This window comes from Scyliorhinus canicula, chromosome 10 (assembly GCF_902713615.1).
Source record: "Scyliorhinus canicula chromosome 10, sScyCan1.1, whole genome shotgun sequence".
Lineage (NCBI taxonomy): Eukaryota > Metazoa > Chordata > Chondrichthyes > Carcharhiniformes > Scyliorhinidae > Scyliorhinus > Scyliorhinus canicula.
In genome coordinates, this window is record NC_052155.1 from 169,620,414 (window position 1) to 169,645,167 (window position 24,754).

At 45.2% G+C, this 24,754-nt stretch overlaps 1 protein-coding gene across 4 annotated transcripts in view; it reads right to left on the minus strand.

Annotated features, from left to right (window-relative positions):
- Positions 1–20,203, minus strand: part of rnf19a (ring finger protein 19A, RBR E3 ubiquitin protein ligase) — an 89,544-nt gene extending 69,341 nt beyond the window's left edge. For 2 of the 4 annotated variants that reach the window (XM_038810104.1, XM_038810103.1), the window contains exon 1: positions 12,748–12,820. In XM_038810104.1, the coding sequence (XP_038666032.1) occupies positions 12,748–12,805 (58 nt within the window). In that variant the 5' untranslated portion in view covers positions 12,806–12,820. Of the gene's footprint in view, positions 1–12,747; positions 12,821–19,690; positions 19,759–20,033 lie in introns of those variants that run through there. The other 2 variants (XM_038810106.1, XM_038810105.1) reach the window with 2 other exon arrangements.
- Between the last annotated feature and the right edge of the window lie 4,551 nt (positions 20,204–24,754).

Consider the following 24,754-nt stretch of genomic DNA (forward strand, 5'->3'; position numbering starts at 1 on the left):
CACACCTACCTCCCCACACACACACACACACACCTACCTCCCCACACACACACCCCCCTACCTCCCCACCTCCACACACACCCCTACCTCCACACACACCCCTACCTCCACACACACCCCTACCTCCACACACACCCCTACCTCCACACACACCCCTACCTCCACACACACCCCTACCTCCACACACACCCCTACCTCCACACACACCCCTACCTCCACACACACCCCTACCTCCACACACACCCCTACCTCCACACACACCCCTACCTCCACACACACCCCTACCTCCACACACACACACACACACCCCTACCTCCACACACACACCCCTACCTCCACACACACACACCCCTATCTCCACACACACACCCCTACCTCCACACACACACACCCACACCTACCTCCACACACACACACACACCTACCTCCACACACACACACACCTACCTCCACACACACACACACACACACACACACACACACCTACCTCCACACACACACACACACACACACACACCCCTACCTCCACACACACACCCCCACCTACCTCCACACACACACCCCCACCTCCACACACACACCCCTACCTCCCCACACACACACCCCTATCTCCACACACACACACACCCCTACCTCCCCACACACACCCCTACCTCCCCACACACACACACACACCCCTACCTCCACACACACACACACCCCTACCTCCCCACACACACACACCCCTACCTCCCCACACACACACACCCCTACCTCCACACACACACACCCCTACCTCCCCACACACACACCTCCACACACCCCTACCTCCCCACACACACACACCCCTACCTCCCCACACACACACACCCCTACCTCCACACACACACACACCCCTACCTCCACACACCTCCACACCCCTACCTCCCCACACACACACACACACACACACACCCCTACCTCCACACACACACACACACCCCTACCTCCACACACACACACCCCTACCTCCACACACACACACACACCCCTACCTCCACACACACACACCCCTACCTCCACACACACACACCCCCCTACCTCCACACACACACACACACCCCTACCTCCACACACACACACACACCCCTACCTCCACACACACACACACCCCTACCTCCACACACACACACACCCTACCTCCACACACACACACACCCCTACCTCCACACACACACACACCCCTACCTCCACACACACACACACCCCTACCTCCACACACACACCCCCCTACCTCCACACACACACACCCCCCTACCTCCACACACACACACACACCCCTACCTCCACACACACACACCCCTACCTCCACACACACACACACCCCTACCTCCACACACACACACACCCCTACCTCCACACACACACACACCCCTACCTCCACACACACACCACCCCTACCTCCACACACACACACACCCCTACCTCCACACACACACACACCCCTACCTCCACACACACACACGCACCCCTACCTCCACACACACACGCACCCCTACCTCCACACACACACACACCCCTACCTCCACACACACACACACCCCTACCTCCACACACACCACACCCCTACCTCCACACACACACACACCCCTACCTCCACACACACACACACCCCTACCTCCACACACACACACACCCCTACCTCCACACACACACACACCCTACCTCCACACACACACACCCCTACCTCCACACACACACACACCCCTACCTCCACACACACACACACACCCCTACCTCCACACACCCACACACCCCTACCTCCACACACACACACACCCCTACCTCCACACACCCCTACCTCCACACACACACACACACACCACCCCTACCTCCACACACACACACCCACCTACCACACACACACCACCCACCCCTACCTCCACACCACACACACACACCCCTACCTCCACACACACACACACACACCCCTACCTCCACACACCCCTACCTCCACACCACACACACCCACCCACCCACACACACCCACCCACACCCACCCTACCTCCACACACACCTCCACACACCCCTACCTCCACACACACACACCTCCACACACACAACACCCCTACCCACCACCACACACACCCTACCCCCACACACACACCCCTACCTCCACACACACACACCCCTACCTCCACACACACACACACCCCTACCCACACACACACACACACCCCTACCTCCAACACACACACACACCCTACCTCCACACACACACACACACCCCTACCTCCACACACACACACACACCCTACCCACACACACACACACACCCCTACCTCCACACCACACACACCCTACCTCCACACACACACACACCCCTACCTCCCACACACACACACACCCCTACCTCCACACACACACACACCCCTACCTCCACACAACACACACACCCCTACCTCCACACACACACACACCCCTACCTCACACACACACACACCCCTACCTCCACACACACACACACCCCTACCTCCACACACACACCACACCCCTACCTCCACCACACACACACCCCTACCTCCACACACACACACACCCCTACCTCCACACACACACACCCCTACCTCCACACACACACACACACCCCTACCTCCACACACACACACACCCCTACCTCCACACACACACACACCCTACCTCCACACACACACCACACCCCTACCTCCACACACACACACACCCCTACCTCCACACACACACACACCCCTACCTCCACACACACACACACCCCTACCTCCACACACCACACACACCCCTACCTCCACACACACACACACCCCTACCTCCACACACACACCACACCCCTACCTCCACACACCACACACACCCCTACCTCCACACACACACACACCCCTACCTCCACACACACACACACCCCTACCTCCACACACACACACACCCCCTACCTCCACACACACACACACCCCTACCTCCACACACACACACACCCCTACCTCCACACACACACACACCCCTACCTCCACACACACACACACCCCTACCTCCACACACACACACACCCCTACCTCCACACACACACACACCCCTACCTCCACACACACACACACCCCTACCTCCACACACACACACACCCCTACCTCCACACACACACACACCCCTACCTCCACACACACACACACCCCTACCTCCACAACACACACACCCCTACCTCCACACACACACACACCCCTACCTCCACACACACACACACCCCTACCTCCACACACACACACACCCCTACCTCCACACACACACACACCCCTACCTCCACACACACACACACCCCTACCTCCACACACACACACCTACCTCCACACACACCCCTACCTCCACACACACACACACCCCTACCTCCACACACACACACACCCTACCTCCACACACACACACACCCCTACCTCCACACACACACACACCCCTACCTCCACACACACACACACCCCTACCTCCACACACACACACACCCTACCTCCACACACACACACACCCCTACCTCCACACACACACACACCCCTACCTCCACACACACACACCCCTACCTCCACACACACACACACCCTACCTCCACACACACACACACCCCTACCTCCACACACACACACACCCCTACCTCCACACACACACACACCCCTACCTCCACACCACACACACCCCTACCTCCACACACACACACACCCCTACCTCCACACACACACACCCCTACCTCCCACACACACACACACCCCTACCTCCACACACACACACACCCCTACCTCCACACACACACACACCCCTACCTCCACACACACACACACCCCTACCTCCACACACACACACACCCCTACCTCCACACACACACACACCCTACCTCCACACACACACACCCCTACCTCCACACACACACACACCCCTACCTCCACACACACACACACCCCTACCTCCACACACACACACACACCCCTACCTCCACACACACACACCCCTACCTCCACACACACACACACCCCTACCTCCACACACACACACCCCTACCTCCACACACACACACCCCTACCTCCACACACACACACACACACCCCTACCTCCACACACACACACACACCCCTACCTCCACACACACACACCCCTACCTCCACACACACACACACCCCTACCTCCACACACACACACACACCCCTACCTCCACACACACACACACCCCTACCTCCACACACACACACACACACCCCTACCTCCACACACACACACACACCCCTACCTCCACACACACCCCTACCTCCCACACACACACACACACCCCTACCTCCACACACACACACACCCCTACCTCCACACACACACACACACCCCTACCTCCACACACACACACACACCCCTACCTCCACACACACACACACCCCTACCTCCACACACACACCCCTACCTCCACACACACACCCCTACCTCCACACACACACACACACACCCCTACCTCCACCCCCACCCACACCCCTACCTCCACACACACACACACCCCTACCTCCACACACACCCACACACCCTACCTCCACACACACACACACCTACCTCCACACACACACACACCCCTACCTCCACACACACACACACCCCTACCTCCACACACACACACACACACACACCTCCACACACACACACACACACCCCTACCTCCACACACACACACACACACCCCTACCTCCACACACACACCCCTACCCTCCACCCCACACCCACACCCACACACCCCTACCTCCACACACACCCACCCCTACCTCCACACACACACACACCCCCCTACCTCCACACACACACACACCCCCCTACCTCCACACACACACACACCACCCCTACCTCCACACACACACACACACACCCCTACCTCCACACACACACACCCCCCTACCTCCACACACACACCACCCCTACCTCCACACACACACACACCCCCCTACCTCCACACACACACCCACCCCCCTACCTCCACACACACACCCCCCTACCTCCACACACACACCCCCCTACCTCCACACACACACCCCCCTACCTCCACACACACACCCCCCTACCTCCACACACACACACCCCTACCTCCACACACACACCCCCCTACCTCCACACACACACCCCCCTACCTCCACACACACACCCCCCCCCTACCTCCACACACACACCCCCCCCCTACCTCCACACACACCCCCCCCCCTACCTCCACACACACACCCCCCCCTACCTCCACACACACCCCCCCCCCTACCTCCACATCCGTTGTTTCTTGTGTTGCTAAAATGATTTTTAAAACTGGAATATCCAGCACATTCATGCAAGATAGTGAAAATAATTAAGAAAAAAACTGAAGGTTACACAGAAATGCTAGCTCTTGAAACAATAGTTACACCAGGTGGATAGTTGCTACTCAATGTACAAAACGTCCTGTTAAATCGAGGAAATGCGATGTGTTGGTTAAAAAAAAACTTTTCCCAGAAGAGTTTGCGTATTTTTAAAATATGGGGTTTGCAGTATGTTTCCAGGTTTGTTTTTTGTAACTGGCTGCTCAAGCAGTAACAGGAATTGGCCATTCAGTTCCTCGAGCCTTTTTCGCCATTCAATTAAATATTGGTTGACCTGGTGATTAACTCCATTTAGCCACCTTCCTTACAAACCCTTCGATACCTTTGTCTGCCAAATTTATTTTCAACTGACCCAGAATCTACAGCTTCTGGAGGAAAATGTTCCAGATTTCCATTAGCCTTTGTGGAAAAAGTGTTTCATGGTTTTACTCCTGAATGATGCATCTCCAAGATGAATATCCTTATTTGCATTTGCTAACCAGGGGCAATGGTTTCTCTTTATTTACTCTTTTGAACACCCTTCATAATTTTAAAGATCTCAATCTGATCTCCCCTCAACATTCTAAACTTGATTCTTGCACAAGAACGTCCGTAATTTGAGATACACAAGTTTTATAGTGAAATTGATAATAGAGGGTATTAACATTGGAATGCTATAACAGGAGAAAGGCCCTCAAGCTCAAATCACCTTGGTTTAGCACAGGGCTAAATCGCTGGCTTTGAAAGCAGACCCAGGCAGGCCAGCAGCACGGTTCAATTCCCGTACCAGCCTCCCCGAAAAGGTGCTGAAATGTGGCGATTAGGAGCTTCTCACAGTAACTTAATTGAAGCTTACTTGTGACAACAAGCGATTTTAATTTCATTTTCTGTGTCAGTTTCCTTTCCGACAATACTTTCTCCTGGATCTAGGCACCATCCAGTAAATCAACCAAGACTCCATTATTCATATTTGAATGCCAATGGATTGGTGAGCCAGAGGGTTTCAAAATTAATGCATTCGCCCAATTTTCACACATGCATTTTCGGCACAGGATAACCAGACTGCAATCAGTAGAATTAACCCTGCACCTCTCTCCACAGTACCCCAGTTCCCAAAAAAAGCCCAGGGATGCCCAGGCAAGCCGTATCATTCCTATCACCAATTGGCTATTTTAGCAGAGACCAGACAGTGAACCTGCGACCTTCCCATGTGGTTCACTGACTGATCGAATAAACCTGTTGACTAACCTCACCACATTTTAATCTTTGTTCAAACCCAAAAGCATCATCTCTTTGCAGAATCAGAAATATACTAAATAGTGGACATCTGTATTTGGTTCACAAGTTTCACTGTGATCCTGGAGTCTAATTATGTGTATTGAAGAGCATCCATGTATGTGCACAGAATATTCCTGCAACTTCCTTCTAGGATTTTCCCCCAACTTGAACTTTGCATATTGTTTGCTTTTAACGTTCAAGTAGAATTGGATGGATACAGTACTTGTTCTTGATTAAACATATTAGCTGGAATCACACTGCACTTCGTGGCTTGTATGCCAATTATGAAACCCTATTCGGAACTGTAAATTTGCTAAACGGTGTTTTAATTTCAAATTTTCGGAAAGAAAATGCATAGACTTTTCTCAGCGTTTACAATTGCAACATGTTGCAACTTTTGGCATATTTGTCCACTAAAGCATTCCACCGCAGCACCCAGAGTGTTGTGTTCAGGTTTGGTCTGAGAACTTAGGCAGGACATGAAAAGTTGCATACACGTCATACTGGTTCTGTGGTGTTCATTAGGTGGAACTATAAAACCAACTGCAGTCATTTGTCACCTTAAAAGAGTACTTGCGCAACCTACAGATCCATCAACAAAGCAAGTTGGGGAGCAGGAAGCAAAAAGCCTTGGCAGAAGCAAACATATTTTCCTCGGTCACAGCCTGACAAATCACATTGTAATTAATCAAATTTCATCACAAATTGAGTGAGTGGCAGTGGGAAATGTTACATTAAGCCCTGTGTTAGAGCATTGTAGTTATAGAATGAATTCCGAGAAATAAGCACTTTTGGCATTGAAACATTTACGCTCACCTTGTACATATTCATCATCTTGGAAGAAATGCAATGCCCAATAATCCTGAAATATAGCCCCATACACATCATGCCCTTAATTCAAGATGTGTCACAATCTGAAATGTGATATTTAACACTTGTGAACTGAATTCAACTGCTATTCATCACACTGGAAACACATATCACAGTTATTTCTAAATCATAGCATTTCCAAATCTACAAACCGCTTTCGGACATTCAATATCAAATCACCTACCAGAGAGATTTAATCTGCCCAATGACTGTAGAACTATACATTTAGAGTGTTATACAGTTAATGCACAGCATAGGTCAGCACAGTGGCGCAGTGGTTAACATTGCTGCCTCACGGCGCCACGGTCCCAGGTTCGATCGCAGCTCTGGTTCATTTGTCTGTGTGGAGTTTGCACATTCGCCCCGTGTTTGTGTGGGTTTCGCCCCCACAGCCCAAAAGATGTGCAGGTTAGGTGATTGGCCATGCTAAATGGCCACGTTAAATTGCCCCTTAATTGGAAAAAAATTATTATTTTAAATTGCACTAAATTATTTTTTTAAAACAATGCGCAGCAAGCTTACCCATTGAGAATCTATATTTTGCAGGCTAAATCTTCAGCCCCAGCCACTGCCAAAAAGGCATTTGTATGGGTACTACAACGGGCATCAATACTTCCAGATATAGGAAAGAAAATGCAGAATTCCCATTTTTGGTTACAACCCACCTGTAAGTACCATTGCATGCAAATTACTAACTAGAGATTGATGATGCTCTCAATATCCCCAATATTTGGCTAATGAGGATAGCCTAGTACTTCAAAAGAGCACAATAGGTTGGGCAGGCAAGTAGTAGATTAATGCTCAATGTGGAGAAGTGAGGTGATTCGTTTTGGCAGGAAGAATATGGAAAGACAGTATAAAGCAAAGGCAGAATCTCTAAAGGGGGAACAGATGGCCCTCTGTATCTATGCACACAAATCACTGAAGATGGCAGGGTATGTTAAAAAAGCAGTTTATAGCACCCCTAAGTAACGAGGTCACGTTGAACTTACACAAGATACTAGTTAGGCCTCATCCGGAGTACGGTGTCCAGTTTTGAGCACCAAACTTGAAGGAGGGTGTGAAAGCATTGGGGAGAGTTCTGAGTACAAGGGATAAACAACATTAGGTGTAAGAACAGATTGGAGTTTGGGTCTGTTTTCCTTGGGCGAAAAGGCAGCTCAAGGAGATTTGATAGAGGTATTCAAGGTGCTCAGGGGTACAGTTATGGTAAAAGTGAGAAACTGTTCCATCTCAATAGAACTTAGAGGGCAGGGATTCAAAATAAAGGTGACATTTTTCATTCAGAGTGGTTGGAATCTGGAACAAACTTCTGGAACAAAACCCAAAGTTTTAATGGACTTGATACCCAGCACGTCTAACCATTTAGAGCATCTATCAGCAAAGTTAATAAATGTTGAATTGTACAGACAAGACAATTGAATGCAAATCTTTTTTTTTTAATTTAGAGTACCCAATTTTTTTTCCAATTAAGGGCCAATTTTAGCGTAGCCAATCCACCTAAACAGCACATCTTTGGGTTGTGGGAGCAAAACCCACAGACACGGGGAGAATGTGCAAACTCCACACAGACAGTGACCCAGGGACAGGATCGAACCCGGGTCCTCAGCGCCGTAGGCAGAAGTTAACCACTGCGTCACCATGCCACCCAATCTATTGCAAATCAGAGGAAATGAAAACAGATGCACAAACGATATTAATCAGGCCACACTTTAGTGCTGAATTCCAGCATGGATCATTGAAACACAAATGAAAGATTCCGGTGCTTGAATAACCCAAGTCTAAAAAGTTGTTGACCGAGAAGTTATCTTCTAAATATGCAAGATAGTGAGTAATACATAAAATGTATGAAAATCAAGAGTAAACTATGAGAATTGAACACACAAGACTGGTTCAAACTAGTAAAAGGCATATTTACGACTGATAAAGTAATACTTCTTCATACAAACAGCAATCAATATTTGGATGGGACTCCCGAGGGGCAATAGTGGAGGCAAAACCAAATAATTTAGAAAGCAACTGGATGCTGTAACTTGGGGGAGTTTTGGGTCATTCTGAATGGAGGATGGGTTAAATGGTTTTCTGCATGCATAATCAATCATTCTGTGAACCTACTAACATTCATTTAAAATGCTCACATTTTTAAAATTCTTTCATGGGATGTGGGCATCACTGGTTAGGCCAACATTTATTGCCCATCCATAACGTCCCTTTAGAAGGTAATGGTGAGTCACCTTCTTGAACTGTTGCAGTCCATGAGGTGCAGACACACCCACAGTGCTCAACAGGGAAGGGAGTTCCAGGATTTTGACTCAGCGACAGTGAAGGAACAGTGATACTTCCTAGTCAGGATGGTGTAAGGCTTGTAGGAAAACTTGAAGGCGGTGACAATGGGGCAGCAGGGTAGCATGGTGGTTAGCATAAATGCTTCACAGCTCCAGGGTCCCAGGTTCGATTCCCGGCTGGGTCACTGTCTGTGTGGAGTCTGCACGTCCTCCCCCTGTGTGCATGGGTTTCCTCCGGGTGCTCCGGTTTCCTCCCACAGTCCAAAGATGTGCGGGTTAGGTGGATTGGCCATGCTAAATTGCCCGTAGTGTCCTAATAAAAGTAAGGTTAAGGGGGGGGTTGTTGGGTTACGGGTATAGGGTGGATACGTGGGTTTGAGTAGGGTGATCATGGCTCGGCACAACATTGAGGGCCGAAGGGCCTGTTCTGTGCTGTACTGTTCTATGTTCTATTACAATGCATCTAGCACATATGTCATAAGCAACTTCAGAGCTCTGTATAATATCAGTAAAAATCTGGTAGTGACTCAACTGTAACTAAAATGTGGTTGAATAGTAATAATGGACTTTACATACACTATACCAGGAAACTGTGGAGAGCAAGACAATCGAAAGAGGAGACCAATGCATGCCTATCTGTTACAATACAAGCAGTCTCCTATTATTTAGCAGCTGGCTTGAATCATCTAAAACCACTGGATTCAGATGAACTTTGCTCTTGTGGTGCATGACATCATCAAAATCTCTTAATTGTGTTTCAGCTGTATAACCACTCAAACCAACCACTATTCTTTATTTGAAACACTTGCAAAGTTACACGTTTAGTGAACTGTAATTTTTTTTTTGTAAAAACTTAAGAGTACCCAATTATTCTCTCCCCCCCCCCCTCCCCTAATTAAGGGGCAATATAGCGTGGCCAATCCACCTACCCTGCACATCTTTGGGTTGTGGGGGTGAGAACCATGCAAACACAGGGAGTATGTGCAAACTCCACACGAACAGTGACCCGGGGCCAGGATCGAACCCAGGTCCTCAGCACCGTGAAACTATAATATGTTTGATTGTTATTAACAGCAAAATAAAGACTCAGAGGCACATCATGGAAGTCTGAACATAAATGTTGCTGGATATATAGCAAATTCATTATTTAGCTGAATGATTATTGCATAAGACTTAGAAAAAAATAACAAGTTTTGAATAATTTTATATTCTGCACACATCTTTTCAATATTTTTACCTTCTGTCCAAGGCTAAGGCATGCCTACCATATATGGGGTCCTTCGGTTGTGAGATCCAAGCCCAACAAACTGTTTAAAATAGGACTAATCTTTAACACGACCTTTTAAGATGGGGCTCTTCATCCAGATGTTCATTGCTCTATACATTGCCAGCGAGTTTTATATATCCCAACCTATATATCTCACAGAAATATTATGCAGGAGGGGAGGAAAATGTTTGTCAGTGATGAGACTAATTAACAGCAAATCCCAAAACTTAATGGCATGCTTTTTCTTGTTAGAAGAAAAACCAAAGTAAGTCAGAAATATATACTAATTGCTGGAAATGCAAAGTCAACAGCCAGAAAAGATCCCACCTGAAGTGGAGATCATTAAGGGCCGATCCTATTTTAAAACATTTGCAGGGCTTAGATTTCACAGCTACTGAATTCCTTATATAGAAAGCCTGTGGTGGCTTCGGGCAGAAGACAAAAATATTCTCAAAACAAAACATATTTGACCAGATAACTAATGAAACACTTCCACGTCTGTGTAAATATTATAAATGTGCTACTTAACTTTACGCTTTTGCTTATAGTATAAGGCATTCAAGAATATTTTCCTACTGCTGACATTCCTTGCAATTCAAGGGGGGTGACTCCCTGCCCTTGTTAGGAAGCCTCTCGCCTATCATATCCATTGTCTCTGACAAAAATGCCAACAGAACAAGTTTCACAAGCGCACGTCAGAGCCCCCACAATCTGTGGTAGTGTATGCAGGACCACCAAACTGCTTTGCAGCTGTTTTTAAAACTTAAAATGGACATTGGTTGCTAACAGCAATAGGAGTCCAGGGAGAAAAATACACAGATGGTTGAACTACAGGACAATAAACATCTGCTGATCTGTCCTATACATGTGGCAAATTAACAATATACAACAATCCATTGCAGATCAGATCATTTATAAATTGTACCTTTTTCTCAATGATGGAATTTGAAAGAATTGTAGTTTTTAAATTTACCTAAAAATACTTTCTGGTGACTGGCCCCTCTATTTCAATACCTTACAGCTTTTGGTACGAGATTAATTTCTGAGTATCTAATTAAACAACACAACAGTTTAACATTGTTTTAGAACATTGGTGTTCAAAAATGATCAAATTATTTTTACAAACAAAAGCAATCAGTATTTAATATCCATTGATAGTAATGACAATAATGAATGAAAATGAAAATCGCTTATTGTCACAAGTAGGCTTCAAATTAAGTTACTGTGAAAAGCCCCTAGTCGCCACATTCCGGCGCCTGTTCGGGGAGGCTGGTACGGGAATAATAGCATTGTTTCTTGTTAATTAACATAGCAATTAATAAAACATAATAAATAATGAGTGCACAAATGCAAAAACACAAGGTTGAAGCACTTGCGACCAACTCCAGATGGAAGTAGATAGTTTATCTCAACCCACAAAGAAGCCAGTCTTCACCCAATTCACTCCATCAAGATATGTCTGAGCACACTCAATTACAGCAAAAGGGTAGGAGTTTCAACAACATCCTAGCTGTTTTCTATAACTAGTTGTGCCTCTAGCCAAATTGGTCCAGTACAGCTACAACACTGGCAGCTACTAAATAAGCTGGACAATTGCCCATGTGCGTCCTGAACATAAAGAGAGCAAATCCAATCTGGCCAATTACCACCACATACTCTCAATCAGTATGAAAGTGCTGGCGACGTCACTCATAATGCTATCACTAATGCATTTACTCACCATAACCTGCTCGCTGAAGCTCTAGGTTCCACCAAGTCCCCTCAATTCTAGACCTCATTGCACAAACTTAACCAAAATATGGGCAAAAGAGCTGAATTCTGGAGGTTTAGCGAGAATAATTGCCCCCTTGACGCCAAGGTAGCATTTTACCAAGTGTGACATCAATGATTCCAAATAAAATTGATGTTAATGGGAATCAGAAGAAAAACCTCTTCACTGGCTGGACTGACATTATCACAAAAGGAAAAGGGCTGGTTGTTGGAGGCCAATCACCTCACAGGTATCCTAGGTCCAACCATCATCAGCTGCTTCATCACTGAGCGTCCCTCCAGCATAAGTCTAGAAGTGGAGATGTTTACGAATGATTACAATATTCAGTCTCATTTGCAATTCCTCACATAATTAAGCAGACTGCCCATAAGCAGCAAGACCTGAAAAACATTATTGCTTGGACTGCTAAACAACAAGTCCTTCACACCACACAAGTGCTGAGAAATAATCATTTTCAGCAAGCGAGTGGAACCACTTATTCTGAGCATTCACTATCACTGAATTTCCCCATCATCAACATGCTTGGAAGGGGAGGGGGCACAATTGACCAGAATAACCTTTTATTTCCCCAATTAAGGTGCAATTTTAGTGCGGCCAATCCACCTACCCTGCACATCATTGGGTTGTGGGGGGTGAGACCAATGCAGACACAGGAGAATGGGCAAATGCCACACGGATGACAAGAAACTTAACTGAACATGCTATAAGGAATCAAAATCTGGGCATTATGCACCAAGTGGCTCATCTGACTCCCCAAAGTCCTTCCATAGATGACACAAATTCTGCAGTATATCGGAATACATTCCAGTTGCCTGAAGTGCAATTTATTTTTGTTTTTATAAATTTAGAGTACCCAATTCATTTTTCCAATTAAGGGGCAATTTTGGGTTGTGGGGGCGAAACCCACGCAAAGACGGGGAGAATGTGCAAACTCCACACGGACAGTGACCCAGAGCCAGGATCGAACCTGGGACCTTGACACCGTGAGGCTGCAGTGCTGCCCACTGCGCTGCCCCCAAAATCAAAGTGAAGAACGTGGGCAGTGAAGTGCAACTTTAACAAGAAGCCAAGGCACTTGGCAGCATTCAGAAAAAAGCATATCACTTGATCAGGGTTACCACCACCTACAGGAAATTTATTCTACAACAGACTACGTGCATGATGGAAAGCACTCAATTGTGGACCCAAGATCTTTTCTGATTGATAAAAAGTTTATTTTCTCTGTTGTTAAATAAATATGGGCACTCTTAACAAAGCAGACTTCAGCTTACATCATCAGAAGCAGGTCAACATTGTTAGAATCAATTAAGTCATAAAGGTGATGATGTATGTGAGAAATGGAAATCATCACACGGATTTTCATTTTCTTAGTTCTGAACTGTAACAACCTAGAAATAACTTGCATGTGCTTTTTCTTTAATTATGTACTTGTTGGTGTCTTATGGGTTTGCACAAGGTTATTAAGTAAATGGTTTAGAATTCTGCACTAAAGGTAATTTTCCCGTATTTCCTCTTCACCCCAGGTCACTGTATTTCAATACAAAGCAAAGCATCGGAAATACAAACAAATACTAAAGCAGTCTGTGTGCATAAGCAGCTGAAGGTGGACAATAGCCAGGCTTGGGCTGGTAAGTGGCAAGTAACATCCATGTCACACAAGTGCCAGGCAATGACCATCTCCAACAAGAGAAAATCCAACTACCTCCCCATGACATTCTCATCATTGAATCTCCCATCATCAATATCCTGAGTGTTACCATTGACCAGAAACTGAACTGGACCAGCCTCCCTAAAAGCACTGTGGTTGTACCTACACCACATGTACTGCAGAAGTTCAAGGTGGCAGCTCACAACCACTCTCCCAAGGGCAATTAATAAGCGGCAACAAATGAGCCCACGGCCCGTGAAATCATTTTAAATTTGCTCAGTAGGTCAGTTCCTGTCCAAAAAGAAACAAAAGTTCATTTTTGGGGTGGGGCGCTGCATCAAGCTAAAATATGCTGTTGTGAGGGTCAACAAAGGCAATTTATTGGTAGCAACAACCTGGAGCTGACTTGCGAATAAATTCAACAGTTTCCATTTATTGCTGACTTCCTGCCACAAACAATCTTAAATTCAGCTCTTTCCACACAAATTCCAGGATTCTGTTTCTAAGGTTAGTGGCATTCATGACAACAACCCAGAGCAATTTTCCATAATGTTGCAAGTTTTATGATGCAGTTATTCACTGACAATTTACTAGGTAGGAACACACGAACAAATACAAAGAAACAAGATTTCACTCTTGACATTACGCAGCTTTTCAGAATTAAAAAAGCTGTAAAAGAATCCAACTGATATTGCACCAAAGTCACTGTCACACCAGTGAATGAAAACGGTTGATGTTAGATAGGCAACTACAATATTCTCCAACACACATTTGTATGAAATAGTGTTTAATTCTTGGCTACTATGCAGTTTATAGAACCTGGCTGGCAATGGTTATAGTTATGGATAATCCATTCCCAATTCCTTTAGTAAATTTATCAAAACGCTTTTTCAGTTAAACAAAAGCGAAGCCTCCCAAAATACAATGTTTACAGAAAATATTCTCAGACATGCAGTGTCAGGCCTTCAAGATTTGCAATTTTGTAAGATTTGATTAGTCTCCTTACTGAAGGCCGAAACCAGTAGCACCCTTTTAATTAAACTGTATGGACGTGGATAGCAAAAAAAGCAAACAAATCTACATAAAAATTCATATTGTGCAATATCACATCAACTTTCTGGTTCCAATGTGCAATCTAAATGTCACTGCTTTGCATTTCTCTATTTGTACACATTTAAATAGGCTGAAAAAAATATACTTAATCCCTCAATACAGAGTTAAGTCTAGCATCCAATTCTCAAGTGCACTGAAGGTGATGTAAACCTGAAGTGATGATAAATCCCAAAAAAATGGAAGCAAATAAAGTACAAAAAAAAGCACCATCGAATCGGAAAGGAGTGGTAAATATACTCAGACCGAGGACCTTTAAATCTCAAAGAAATAGTGTGCCTGGAACCTCAAAAAAAGCAATTTATAAGATTGAGCAAATATGCAGTCATAATTGCTGCAGCGCCATTTGGTCTACTGCGTCTGCATCGGCTCGCCTTTTTCCCATACCCCATGCACATTATTTATCTTCAAATAATCATCTAATGCCCTCTAGAATGCCTCGATTGAACCTGCCTCCACCACACTTCCAGACAGTGTACTCCAGACCCGAAGCACTTATTGCATGAAATCATTTTTTTCTCACATCACGTGTTTCTTTTCCGAATCACAAAGTTTGACTACCAATGTTGTATCCAAGAGGATGTGGCTTGGAAGAAAACCTGCAGGAAAGAAAACCTGTGCAAAATCATTAAAAATTGCACTGCTTTCAACATTTCACCTTCTCCGCCTTCTTCTAGCTAAGAAAAAAAATGACCTAATAGTGTGTGTAAAATTCACTTAAGTAATACATCATGAACAAGATTTCACAGAAAAGGCTTAGGTCAGATTATAAATCTTATTGAACAGTTAACAGAACTTTCACCCAAAGCAGGTCCAAAACCTCAAAGGACCCACACAAACATCAAAAGGCACATCTGCAGAGATTTTAACACATTATGTGGAAGCAAACAAAATTTATTCCTGTTGAGTCACAGCAAATTCAAATGAACAGTTCCTCAATTACAGATGAAGTTACATATCAAGAGGCAACTAGTTTCAACTTTCTCTAGAGCTGACCGAAACAAGATGGTTATCATTTGCAATTGCTTGACTTCTCTGCAACTGTTGGTAAAAGATTTTGGCAGACTGCTATAAAGGTTTATAGACATTACAGAGGTGCTGAAATATTTGCAAGATCAATGGTGCTACTGTAACACTATGAACTCATCTGCCAAATGCAGTTTACAGACTACCGTGCACAAGGACACATATGTTTGAAGCACATCAGTCTCACCCTCATTCTCAATTATAATTCTTTATGCACAGGGCCGAGCATAATTATAGAAACATAATTGCAAGGCAGAGAACACACCCAATTGCTTTGCACTAACATGTATGTCTTATCCCTTTACTGATGCAAGAACCTCAACTGATATCACAGATTATATTGGAAAAATTACTTTAAAATTGTATTTAAATATTAAATACCAAATTTACATCACCTTGCTTGGTGACAAAGTCAATTTTGTAACTGGAGAGGAGCACAGAAATACTTTTCTTTAACCCATCATGCATTGTTATCTCAGTTGGTCCCTTCATTCTCACTTTTGCTTTCCTCTTGCTTTCCTCTCAATTTTCAAAGGCTTGAATGTCATTCAGTACCATAAACAAGTAGCCAGCCGCCCCTGAAAGCCAAGCAATGATTGCCTATCAGGATATTCAACTGTTCAGGACCACAATAGCCAAATCATTTTTTTATTTTTCTAAATTTAGTGTACCAATTATTCCCCCACCCCAATTAAGGGGCCATTTAATATAGCTAATCCACCTACTCTGCACATCTTTGGGGTGTGGGGGTGAGACCCACACAAACACAGGGAGACAGTGTCCCTGGATCGGACCCAGGTCCTCGGTGCCGTAAGGCAGCAGTGCTAACCACTGTGCCACCTAGCCAAATTTAATTCTGCCCTTACCCTGTATCATCAGAAAGCAACAATACCCCACATCATCAGAAAGCAATAATAATCAGAACAGAAACAAGGGCTAATTTTACCTCCCATCACTACAGGCAAAACACCCAATTTTAGTACTTCTGTATGGATGACAAGGGAATAGTGTAAATGGGCTTGAGAGTGGTTTCATAGGTCAGCGCAACATCGAGGGCCGAAGGGCCTGTACTGCGCTGTAATGTTCTATGTACTGCCCATAAAGATTAGCAGAGAGTCAGAGTAAGACTGATGACAAAACCTGGAGACCTCCGACGATTAAATTGTTGAGTACCAGCCAAATGACAAACTTCACTCACTGAAGTTTACTCATTCAATGTTTTCAAAAATCATACCACTATGGGTTTTTTTTTTCTCAACTATCGTTAGGCATCTGAAAAGAGGGAAGTAAAGAGTCTAGCACTGTCCATACAAGACATTCATTGCAATACCTACAAAATTGACACTATCTCACCATAACAGCTGACATAATATTGATTGCACTGAGCTAATTTTTCCTTTCTACAATATTTTGCATCAAAGGATACAATGTTTGACTTTGCTGTGTGATGTATTTTTTGCACATCTGAAAACTAGCAAAATTAAATGTTTTGTGATTGTTGCCAGAAAAATTCAACTCTAATGGAGAAGATAAAAGCAAAAAATTTGTACCCATCTAGAAAATACTACCCAATCTTTTAAAAACCTGTTGAGTACATATTTCGCACAAAAACACAGCCATCTTTAAAAAGAAAACTGCTTGGAGAAGTAGGATAGGAAGTTTGACTTATCTATTCGAGACATCTGGATTAGCTATTAGAAAAAGTCTTCCTCCCTCTTCTAGATCCAATACGGATCTCCCCCACAAAAATGTTTGTAATACTTCATTACCATTGCCAAAATCTTTAGACGTGCATGCACTTGCTTTTAACGTCAATGCCACATCCTCTTTGGCACTGAACCATTGCCAGAAATGCAGTATACAACATGAAATGCATATCACTGACAAAATTTGCATTGCACCAAATTACTTGGAAGTGGAATGACAGTGGTATGAAACTCAGCCAAATAAATAAGGTATGAAAGTAAAAATAGTTCTTTACATAAAGATTGAAAATGAGTTACTTAATCTGTCAGTTCTCTTCAGTCATTCAAAATAAAAATCACATCAGGAGCAGTTAGGGGCTCAGACTTCTACAACTGCATTTTAATGTCACCATGAGCTTCACGTACACAGTGATTAAAATACATCCCGTAATGTTACTTTATACAGTATGCAAAGGAACCAGAACCGATATTTAGAACTCTACATTTACCGATAGATTTAAACTATTACAGCACTAGGGTGAATGATCATTTAAGTTTAATTGTGTCTATACATACAACACAAAAGTATTACTTTTTTTGAACATTCAGCAAATTGTGCATATTTACTTAAATAAAGTCAATTGCAAACTAAGAATAATCACACATTTTCTGCCTTTACGTTAGGTCAAGTGCAGTTCCCCCCTCTAAACTTTGAGAACGTGAGAATCGTTACCAAGAGCATAATAGTCAAGTGCCTGATTTCACACACACACAAACAATAATCTCACTCCCACGACACATTGAACTCAAATCTCAAATATTAAACCATGTGATTTAAAAGGACATTCACGGTTTGCCAGAATGCATTGGCGGAAAATGTAAACACTGCGTGAACTTCGCCCGTGTACTTTCTAATTTTGCTACCAAGACTTTCCTGAAGACTGGGGAGGGTGCTGCAAACCTTTGGAGGGTAAGCTCCTTGCCCCCCTAAAGGAGTTCAATTCAATGGGAAGCACAGCCCCAGCAATATCCCGTGATTGATCCCTTCCAACATCTGTTTTTACTTTACCTATTGTTAACAGCGATACAAGAGGCAGCACAAGATAGGAAAGATTTCAAGGCGGCAGCCCCAGCCTAGGGAGGAGTAGGAGGGTCGGGGGAAGGGAGTGTTGGCACCCGGGTGGTGCGGGCTGTTGCAGGGGACCCGGACTGTAATCAGCCGGACACCAACCCACTCACCCAACCTCCTCCCTCCTCCCCACCCCCCGCGCCTCCCGGAGCGCCCACCCCGCGGGCCGAGGAGAGATCGGGTGAAAAGAAACCCAGGCACAGGCCACAGAGCTCGCACCGACCCCTTTCCCTCCCCTCCCCTCCCCTCACAATCTATAATTAACTCCCTCTCCCTCTCCCCGCACACACTCACCAACTGTCGCCTCCGCCACTCCAGGAGATCTGCTCCCGCCGCCGCCTCACCACTTCCCTGAATCCCGCCCCACCCCCCCAACCAAACCAACTCCCTCGGTGCTCTGCGGGCCACGCCCCCCACTCCTCCCCAACCGACGCATGCGCGCCGCGGCGGGTGGGCCAACGTGAGTCACGCGCGAGCCAGCCAGCACAGCCTTCCGAAGCGAAGCGCCAACGCCCTTTCTCGGAATGAGCGGGGGCTCGAGATCGGGCTGTGCGCGCGGAAGCGTCAAACCCGCGCGCCGCTACCCTCCTCTCCAACGGAAAAGAGGAGCGCTCGCGCTGGTCTGGGCTTTACTCACGCGTAAAGAATCCGAAGCTGTCAACAGGGCCGGGCCAAACTTGGCGGCGGCAATGGGTCACACATTTATTTCGTTTGAAAATGGAGCCCGAGTGATCCCTTTTTAAGCCCGACCCGCGTCGAAGAATACTCGGTTTAATTTACGACAGGAGTCGCAGTGGTCTCTTTTTGCCCCCGCCCCCAGTTGCTGCTTTGTTTTTCTTTTCAAAAAAAAATTCAGACGGCTGACGTTTGCAAAATAAGTCGGAATTACATTTGTGTAGCGCCTTTCAAGGGTCATCGGGACATCCCGAAGTCCGATACCGGTAATTCATCACCTTTTTCCAAGTGTAAAACACCGTTTTAGAAATTCTTGAGTTATGATGGTCAAGATTGGGGTTGGGTTGGATAAACTTAGAGATTTTCTATACTGGATTTTAATCATCCTATCTAAGCCCCTTGATTTGGATTCCCCCTACACCTCTTTCCTCTGTAAGATACCCCTTAAAAGCCCTTTAGCAAAACTTTTGGTCATCTGATCTAATATTTCTTTATGTAGCTGGGTGTCATACTTTATTTTACAATGTTCCTGTGAAACAGCTTGAGATGTTTCATGACGTTCGGTGCTTTATAGGTATCAATTGTTGTTGGATTGCTTTTCATAACTAGCAACAAATTGCAAATAGGAAATGACCTATTGCAAATAGGCAAGTGACCTTGACTTTGTCATCCAAAGTCCATAACGTGCCTTTAATCTATCTAATGAGAAGTCTTCAACAAAGGAACCTAGACAAGATTGGGAGCGAACCAAATTGGCCACTAGGTGAGCTAATGGGCAAAGTCTCTAAACAGTGTGAAGTTGAAACAAGGTAATGGGGGAGCAGGAAGAACAGGCTCTGACGGTCACTGTAGGCACTGGATCTTCTTTCACAATGTAAAAGGCGTGATCTGAATGCAAGTTGTTGTTAAAAAGAATTCACACAGAAGTGGCTTTGAAAGGAAAGCAAGTAGGCTAATGGTGCTTTAAGGAGGAACTAGGATGATAAAGAATGCCTCTAGAGCAGATAGCAAGGGGGAGCTCCCAAAATAATCAAAACAAAATAATACCCAAGGGAAATAAAAAATAAACCAAAACATTAGCAAAACTAAAAGCAGTACCTGAGGTTTAAAAAACCAAAACTGTGAGGAATGTAATGAGAAAGAGTTGAAACTTAAGTCAGTAAACTAAAAAGACCCGGAAGTATGCTGTGAGATGTTCACAATTAAATGAGAGAAGAAACTATTATGATGTATCCACATGAATGATCCTGGAGCTGAAGCTTGTTGTGGCAATAGGGAATTACAATGTAGTGGAAATATTAGTAATTACATTCCCCATTGTTGGCCTAATCCTGGTTTCTGATTCTTGTTTCTAACTGGGTATCTCAGGCCTCACCTCCCTCTTGACTTCTCCCCTCTTTTCTGTCAGATCTGAGATCCTGCTTCCTCCCTGCAACTTCTCCACATCCTGCCGCTCATCTCGTTCAGATGAATTTCTACTGCTGTCAAAATGTTCCTTGCAAATCTCTTTGTCCCTACTTGGTTTATTTATTAGGGGCTGGTTTAGCACAGTGGGCTACACAGCTGGCTTGTAATGCAGAACAAGGCCAGCAGTGCGGTTTCAATTCCTGTACCGGCCTCCCCGAACCGGCGCTGGAATGTGGCGACTAGGGGCTTTTCACAGTAACTTCATTGAAGCCTACTTGGAACAATAAGCGATTATTATTATTATTATTACTCGGTTGTCATCCTTGTTTTCAAATCCCTCCGTATCCTGGCCCCTCCCTCTCTCTGTAATCTCCTCCGACCTACAACATTTTGAGATATTGGCATTCCTTTTGAGCATCCTTGATTTTAATTGCTGCACATGTGGCAGCTGTGCTTTCAGTTGCCAAGGCCCTAAGCATGAGAATTCACTCCCTAAACCTGTCTGTCTTTCTACCTCACCTTCCTCCTTTAAGTTACTCCTTAAAAACTACCTCTTAGACCATGTTTTTGGTCATTGGACCTAACATCTCATGTGGCTTGATGTAATTTTTTAATGATGCCTCTATGAAACCCCTTAGGCATTTTAATTAATTAAAGCTGCCACATAAGTACAGGTTGTTGTTTTTTCAGTGCAATCCATCTCTCCTCGACCAGTCCAATTTATTCTAGAAGAATTCCCAGTGATTTCCAAGCATGGCATTGTTCTAATTATGCCATGCTGCCAGCCACTTGCTTATCGCAATTATTTTGGCGAACTCTCCTCCTTTCCCAAGGCTAAATAAAAACTAATCTGGGTAGAGATCACAGATGCTAAAAATAAATCAAAGCTTTCGATGGGAATATGCTATGGAACGCCAGGACAGTATAAGAAGGCAGAAAATTTGCTAATGAAGAGATAGGAAGGATATGAGAGAGCAGAAAGTTATTTCAGTGGACATCTTCAGTCAACCAAATGTCAACTGGAAAAACTGAAATTGTGTAGAGTCAAAGATGGAAGATGTAGTGCAAGATTACTTCTTGACGGGCAGCACGGTGGTGCAGTAGCTAGCACTGCTCCCTCATGGCGCCGAGGTCTCTGTGTGGTGTTTGCTCATTTTCCCCGTGTCTGCGTGGGTCTCATCCCCACAAGCCAAAGATGTGCAGGGTAGATGGATTGGCCATGCTAAATTGCCCCTTAATTGGAAAAAATGAATTGGGTACTCTAAATTTTTTTTAATGATTACTTCTTGACTTATCAAAGGCTCAGAAGTCCCCTGGGCCTGATGGTTTGCACCTCAGGCTCTTAAAGGAGGTAGCTGCAGAAATTGTAGATGCATTGGTAGTCATTTTCCAGAAATCCTTGGCTTTTGGAACTGGGCCAAAGGATTGGAAAACTGCCAATGTTGCACCCTCGTTCAAAAAGTTAAGGAGGTAAAATTCAACAAACTACAGGCAGTTAGTCTAATTTCAGTTATTGGAAAAAGATTAGGATTGATTATTAAGGAGAGAATAGCAGTGCATTTGGAAAGTCTTAATCTGATCAAGCAGAATCAACATGGTTTCATGAAGGGGAAATCATGTCTGACAAATTTACTAGAGTCAGCCAGAGTAGATCGGGGAGAACCAGTCAATGTTGTATATTTGGATTTTCAAAAGGCATTTGATAAGGTGCCACACAAAAAGCTACTTTGCAAGATAGGAGCTCACGGTGTTGGAGGTAATCGGCTAACTAGCAGGAAGCAGCAAATAGCTATCTTTCTCCAATTGGAGGACAGGAGGTAGGCCACAGGCATCAGTGTTGGTACCGCAACTCTTGACAATATTTATTCATGATTTGGAGGAAGGAACAGAGTGTACTGTGGCTGAATTTGCAGATGATGTAAAGGTGGGAGGGAAGGCTGGTTTAAGGAAAGAATAAATATCTTGCTGAGAAATATTGACAGGTTAAGTGAGTGGGCAGAAAATTGGCAAAAGGAACTCAATGTGGAAAATGTGAGATGAAATGAAAATCGCTTATTGTCATGAGTAGGCTTCAATTAAGTTACTGTGAAAAGCCCTTAGTCACCACATTCCGGCACCTGTTCGGGAATCGAACCGTGCTGCTGGCCTGCCTGGTCTGCTTTAAAAGCCAGCGATTTAGCCCAGTGAGCTAAACCAGCCCCTGAGAGTGTTTGTTTAACAGTAATTATTGACACAAGTAGGCTTACATTAACACTGCAATGAAGTTATTGTGAAAAGCCCCTAGTCGCCACATTCCGGCGACCGTTCAGGTACACAGAGGGAGAATTCAGAATGTCCAATTCACCTTAAAACATATCTTTCGGGACTTGTGGGAGGAAACCCGAGCACCCGGAGGAAACCCATGTGGACACGGAGAACATGCAGACTCCACACAGAGTGACCCAAGCCGGGAATCAAACCTGGGACCCTGGCACTGTGATGCAACAGTGCTACCCACTGTGCCAACGTGCATTTGCTATGAACCTGTACTAGATTTCTTTGTTCTATAACTCTCCCCAACACCCTAACATTAACTTGAGTAGGTCCTGCCCTGATTCGATATACCAAAATTCATCACCTCACGTTAACCTAAATTAAACTTCATCTGCATTCATCGGCCCACTGGCCCAATTGATCAAAATCCCGTTGCAATCCTAGATAACCTTTCTTCACTGTCCACTATGCCACCAATCTTGGTGTCATCTGCAAACTTACTAACCTCCTAAATTCTCATCCAAATCATTAATATAAGTAATAAATAACAGTGGACCCAGCACTGATCTCTGAGGCACACCGCTGGTCACAGGCCTCCAGCTTGAAAAACGACCCTCTACAACCACCGTTGGCCTTCTGCTGTCAAGCCAATTTTGTATCCAATTGGCTACCTCACCCTGGACCCCATGTGATTTAACCTTATGCAATAACCTACCATAAGGTACCTTGCTAAAGTCCATGTAGCCAAAATCGATGCACTGCCCTCATCTACTTGCTTGGTTTACCCGTCAAAAACTCAATCAAATTCATGAGACATGATTTTCCACTCACAAAGCCATCCCGACTGTCCCTAATCAGTCCTTGCCTCTCTAACTGCCTTGTTATGGGCCAGGGTTTAGAGAACCCCAAAGTGTATCATGGTGTTCACCTGACCCACAACTTTTAATAGATTGTGGTATGGGGAGCACACAGCCCACTCTACAGGTGTGGTACAGCAGAAATGGAAAAGTATTTTTAAAGCAA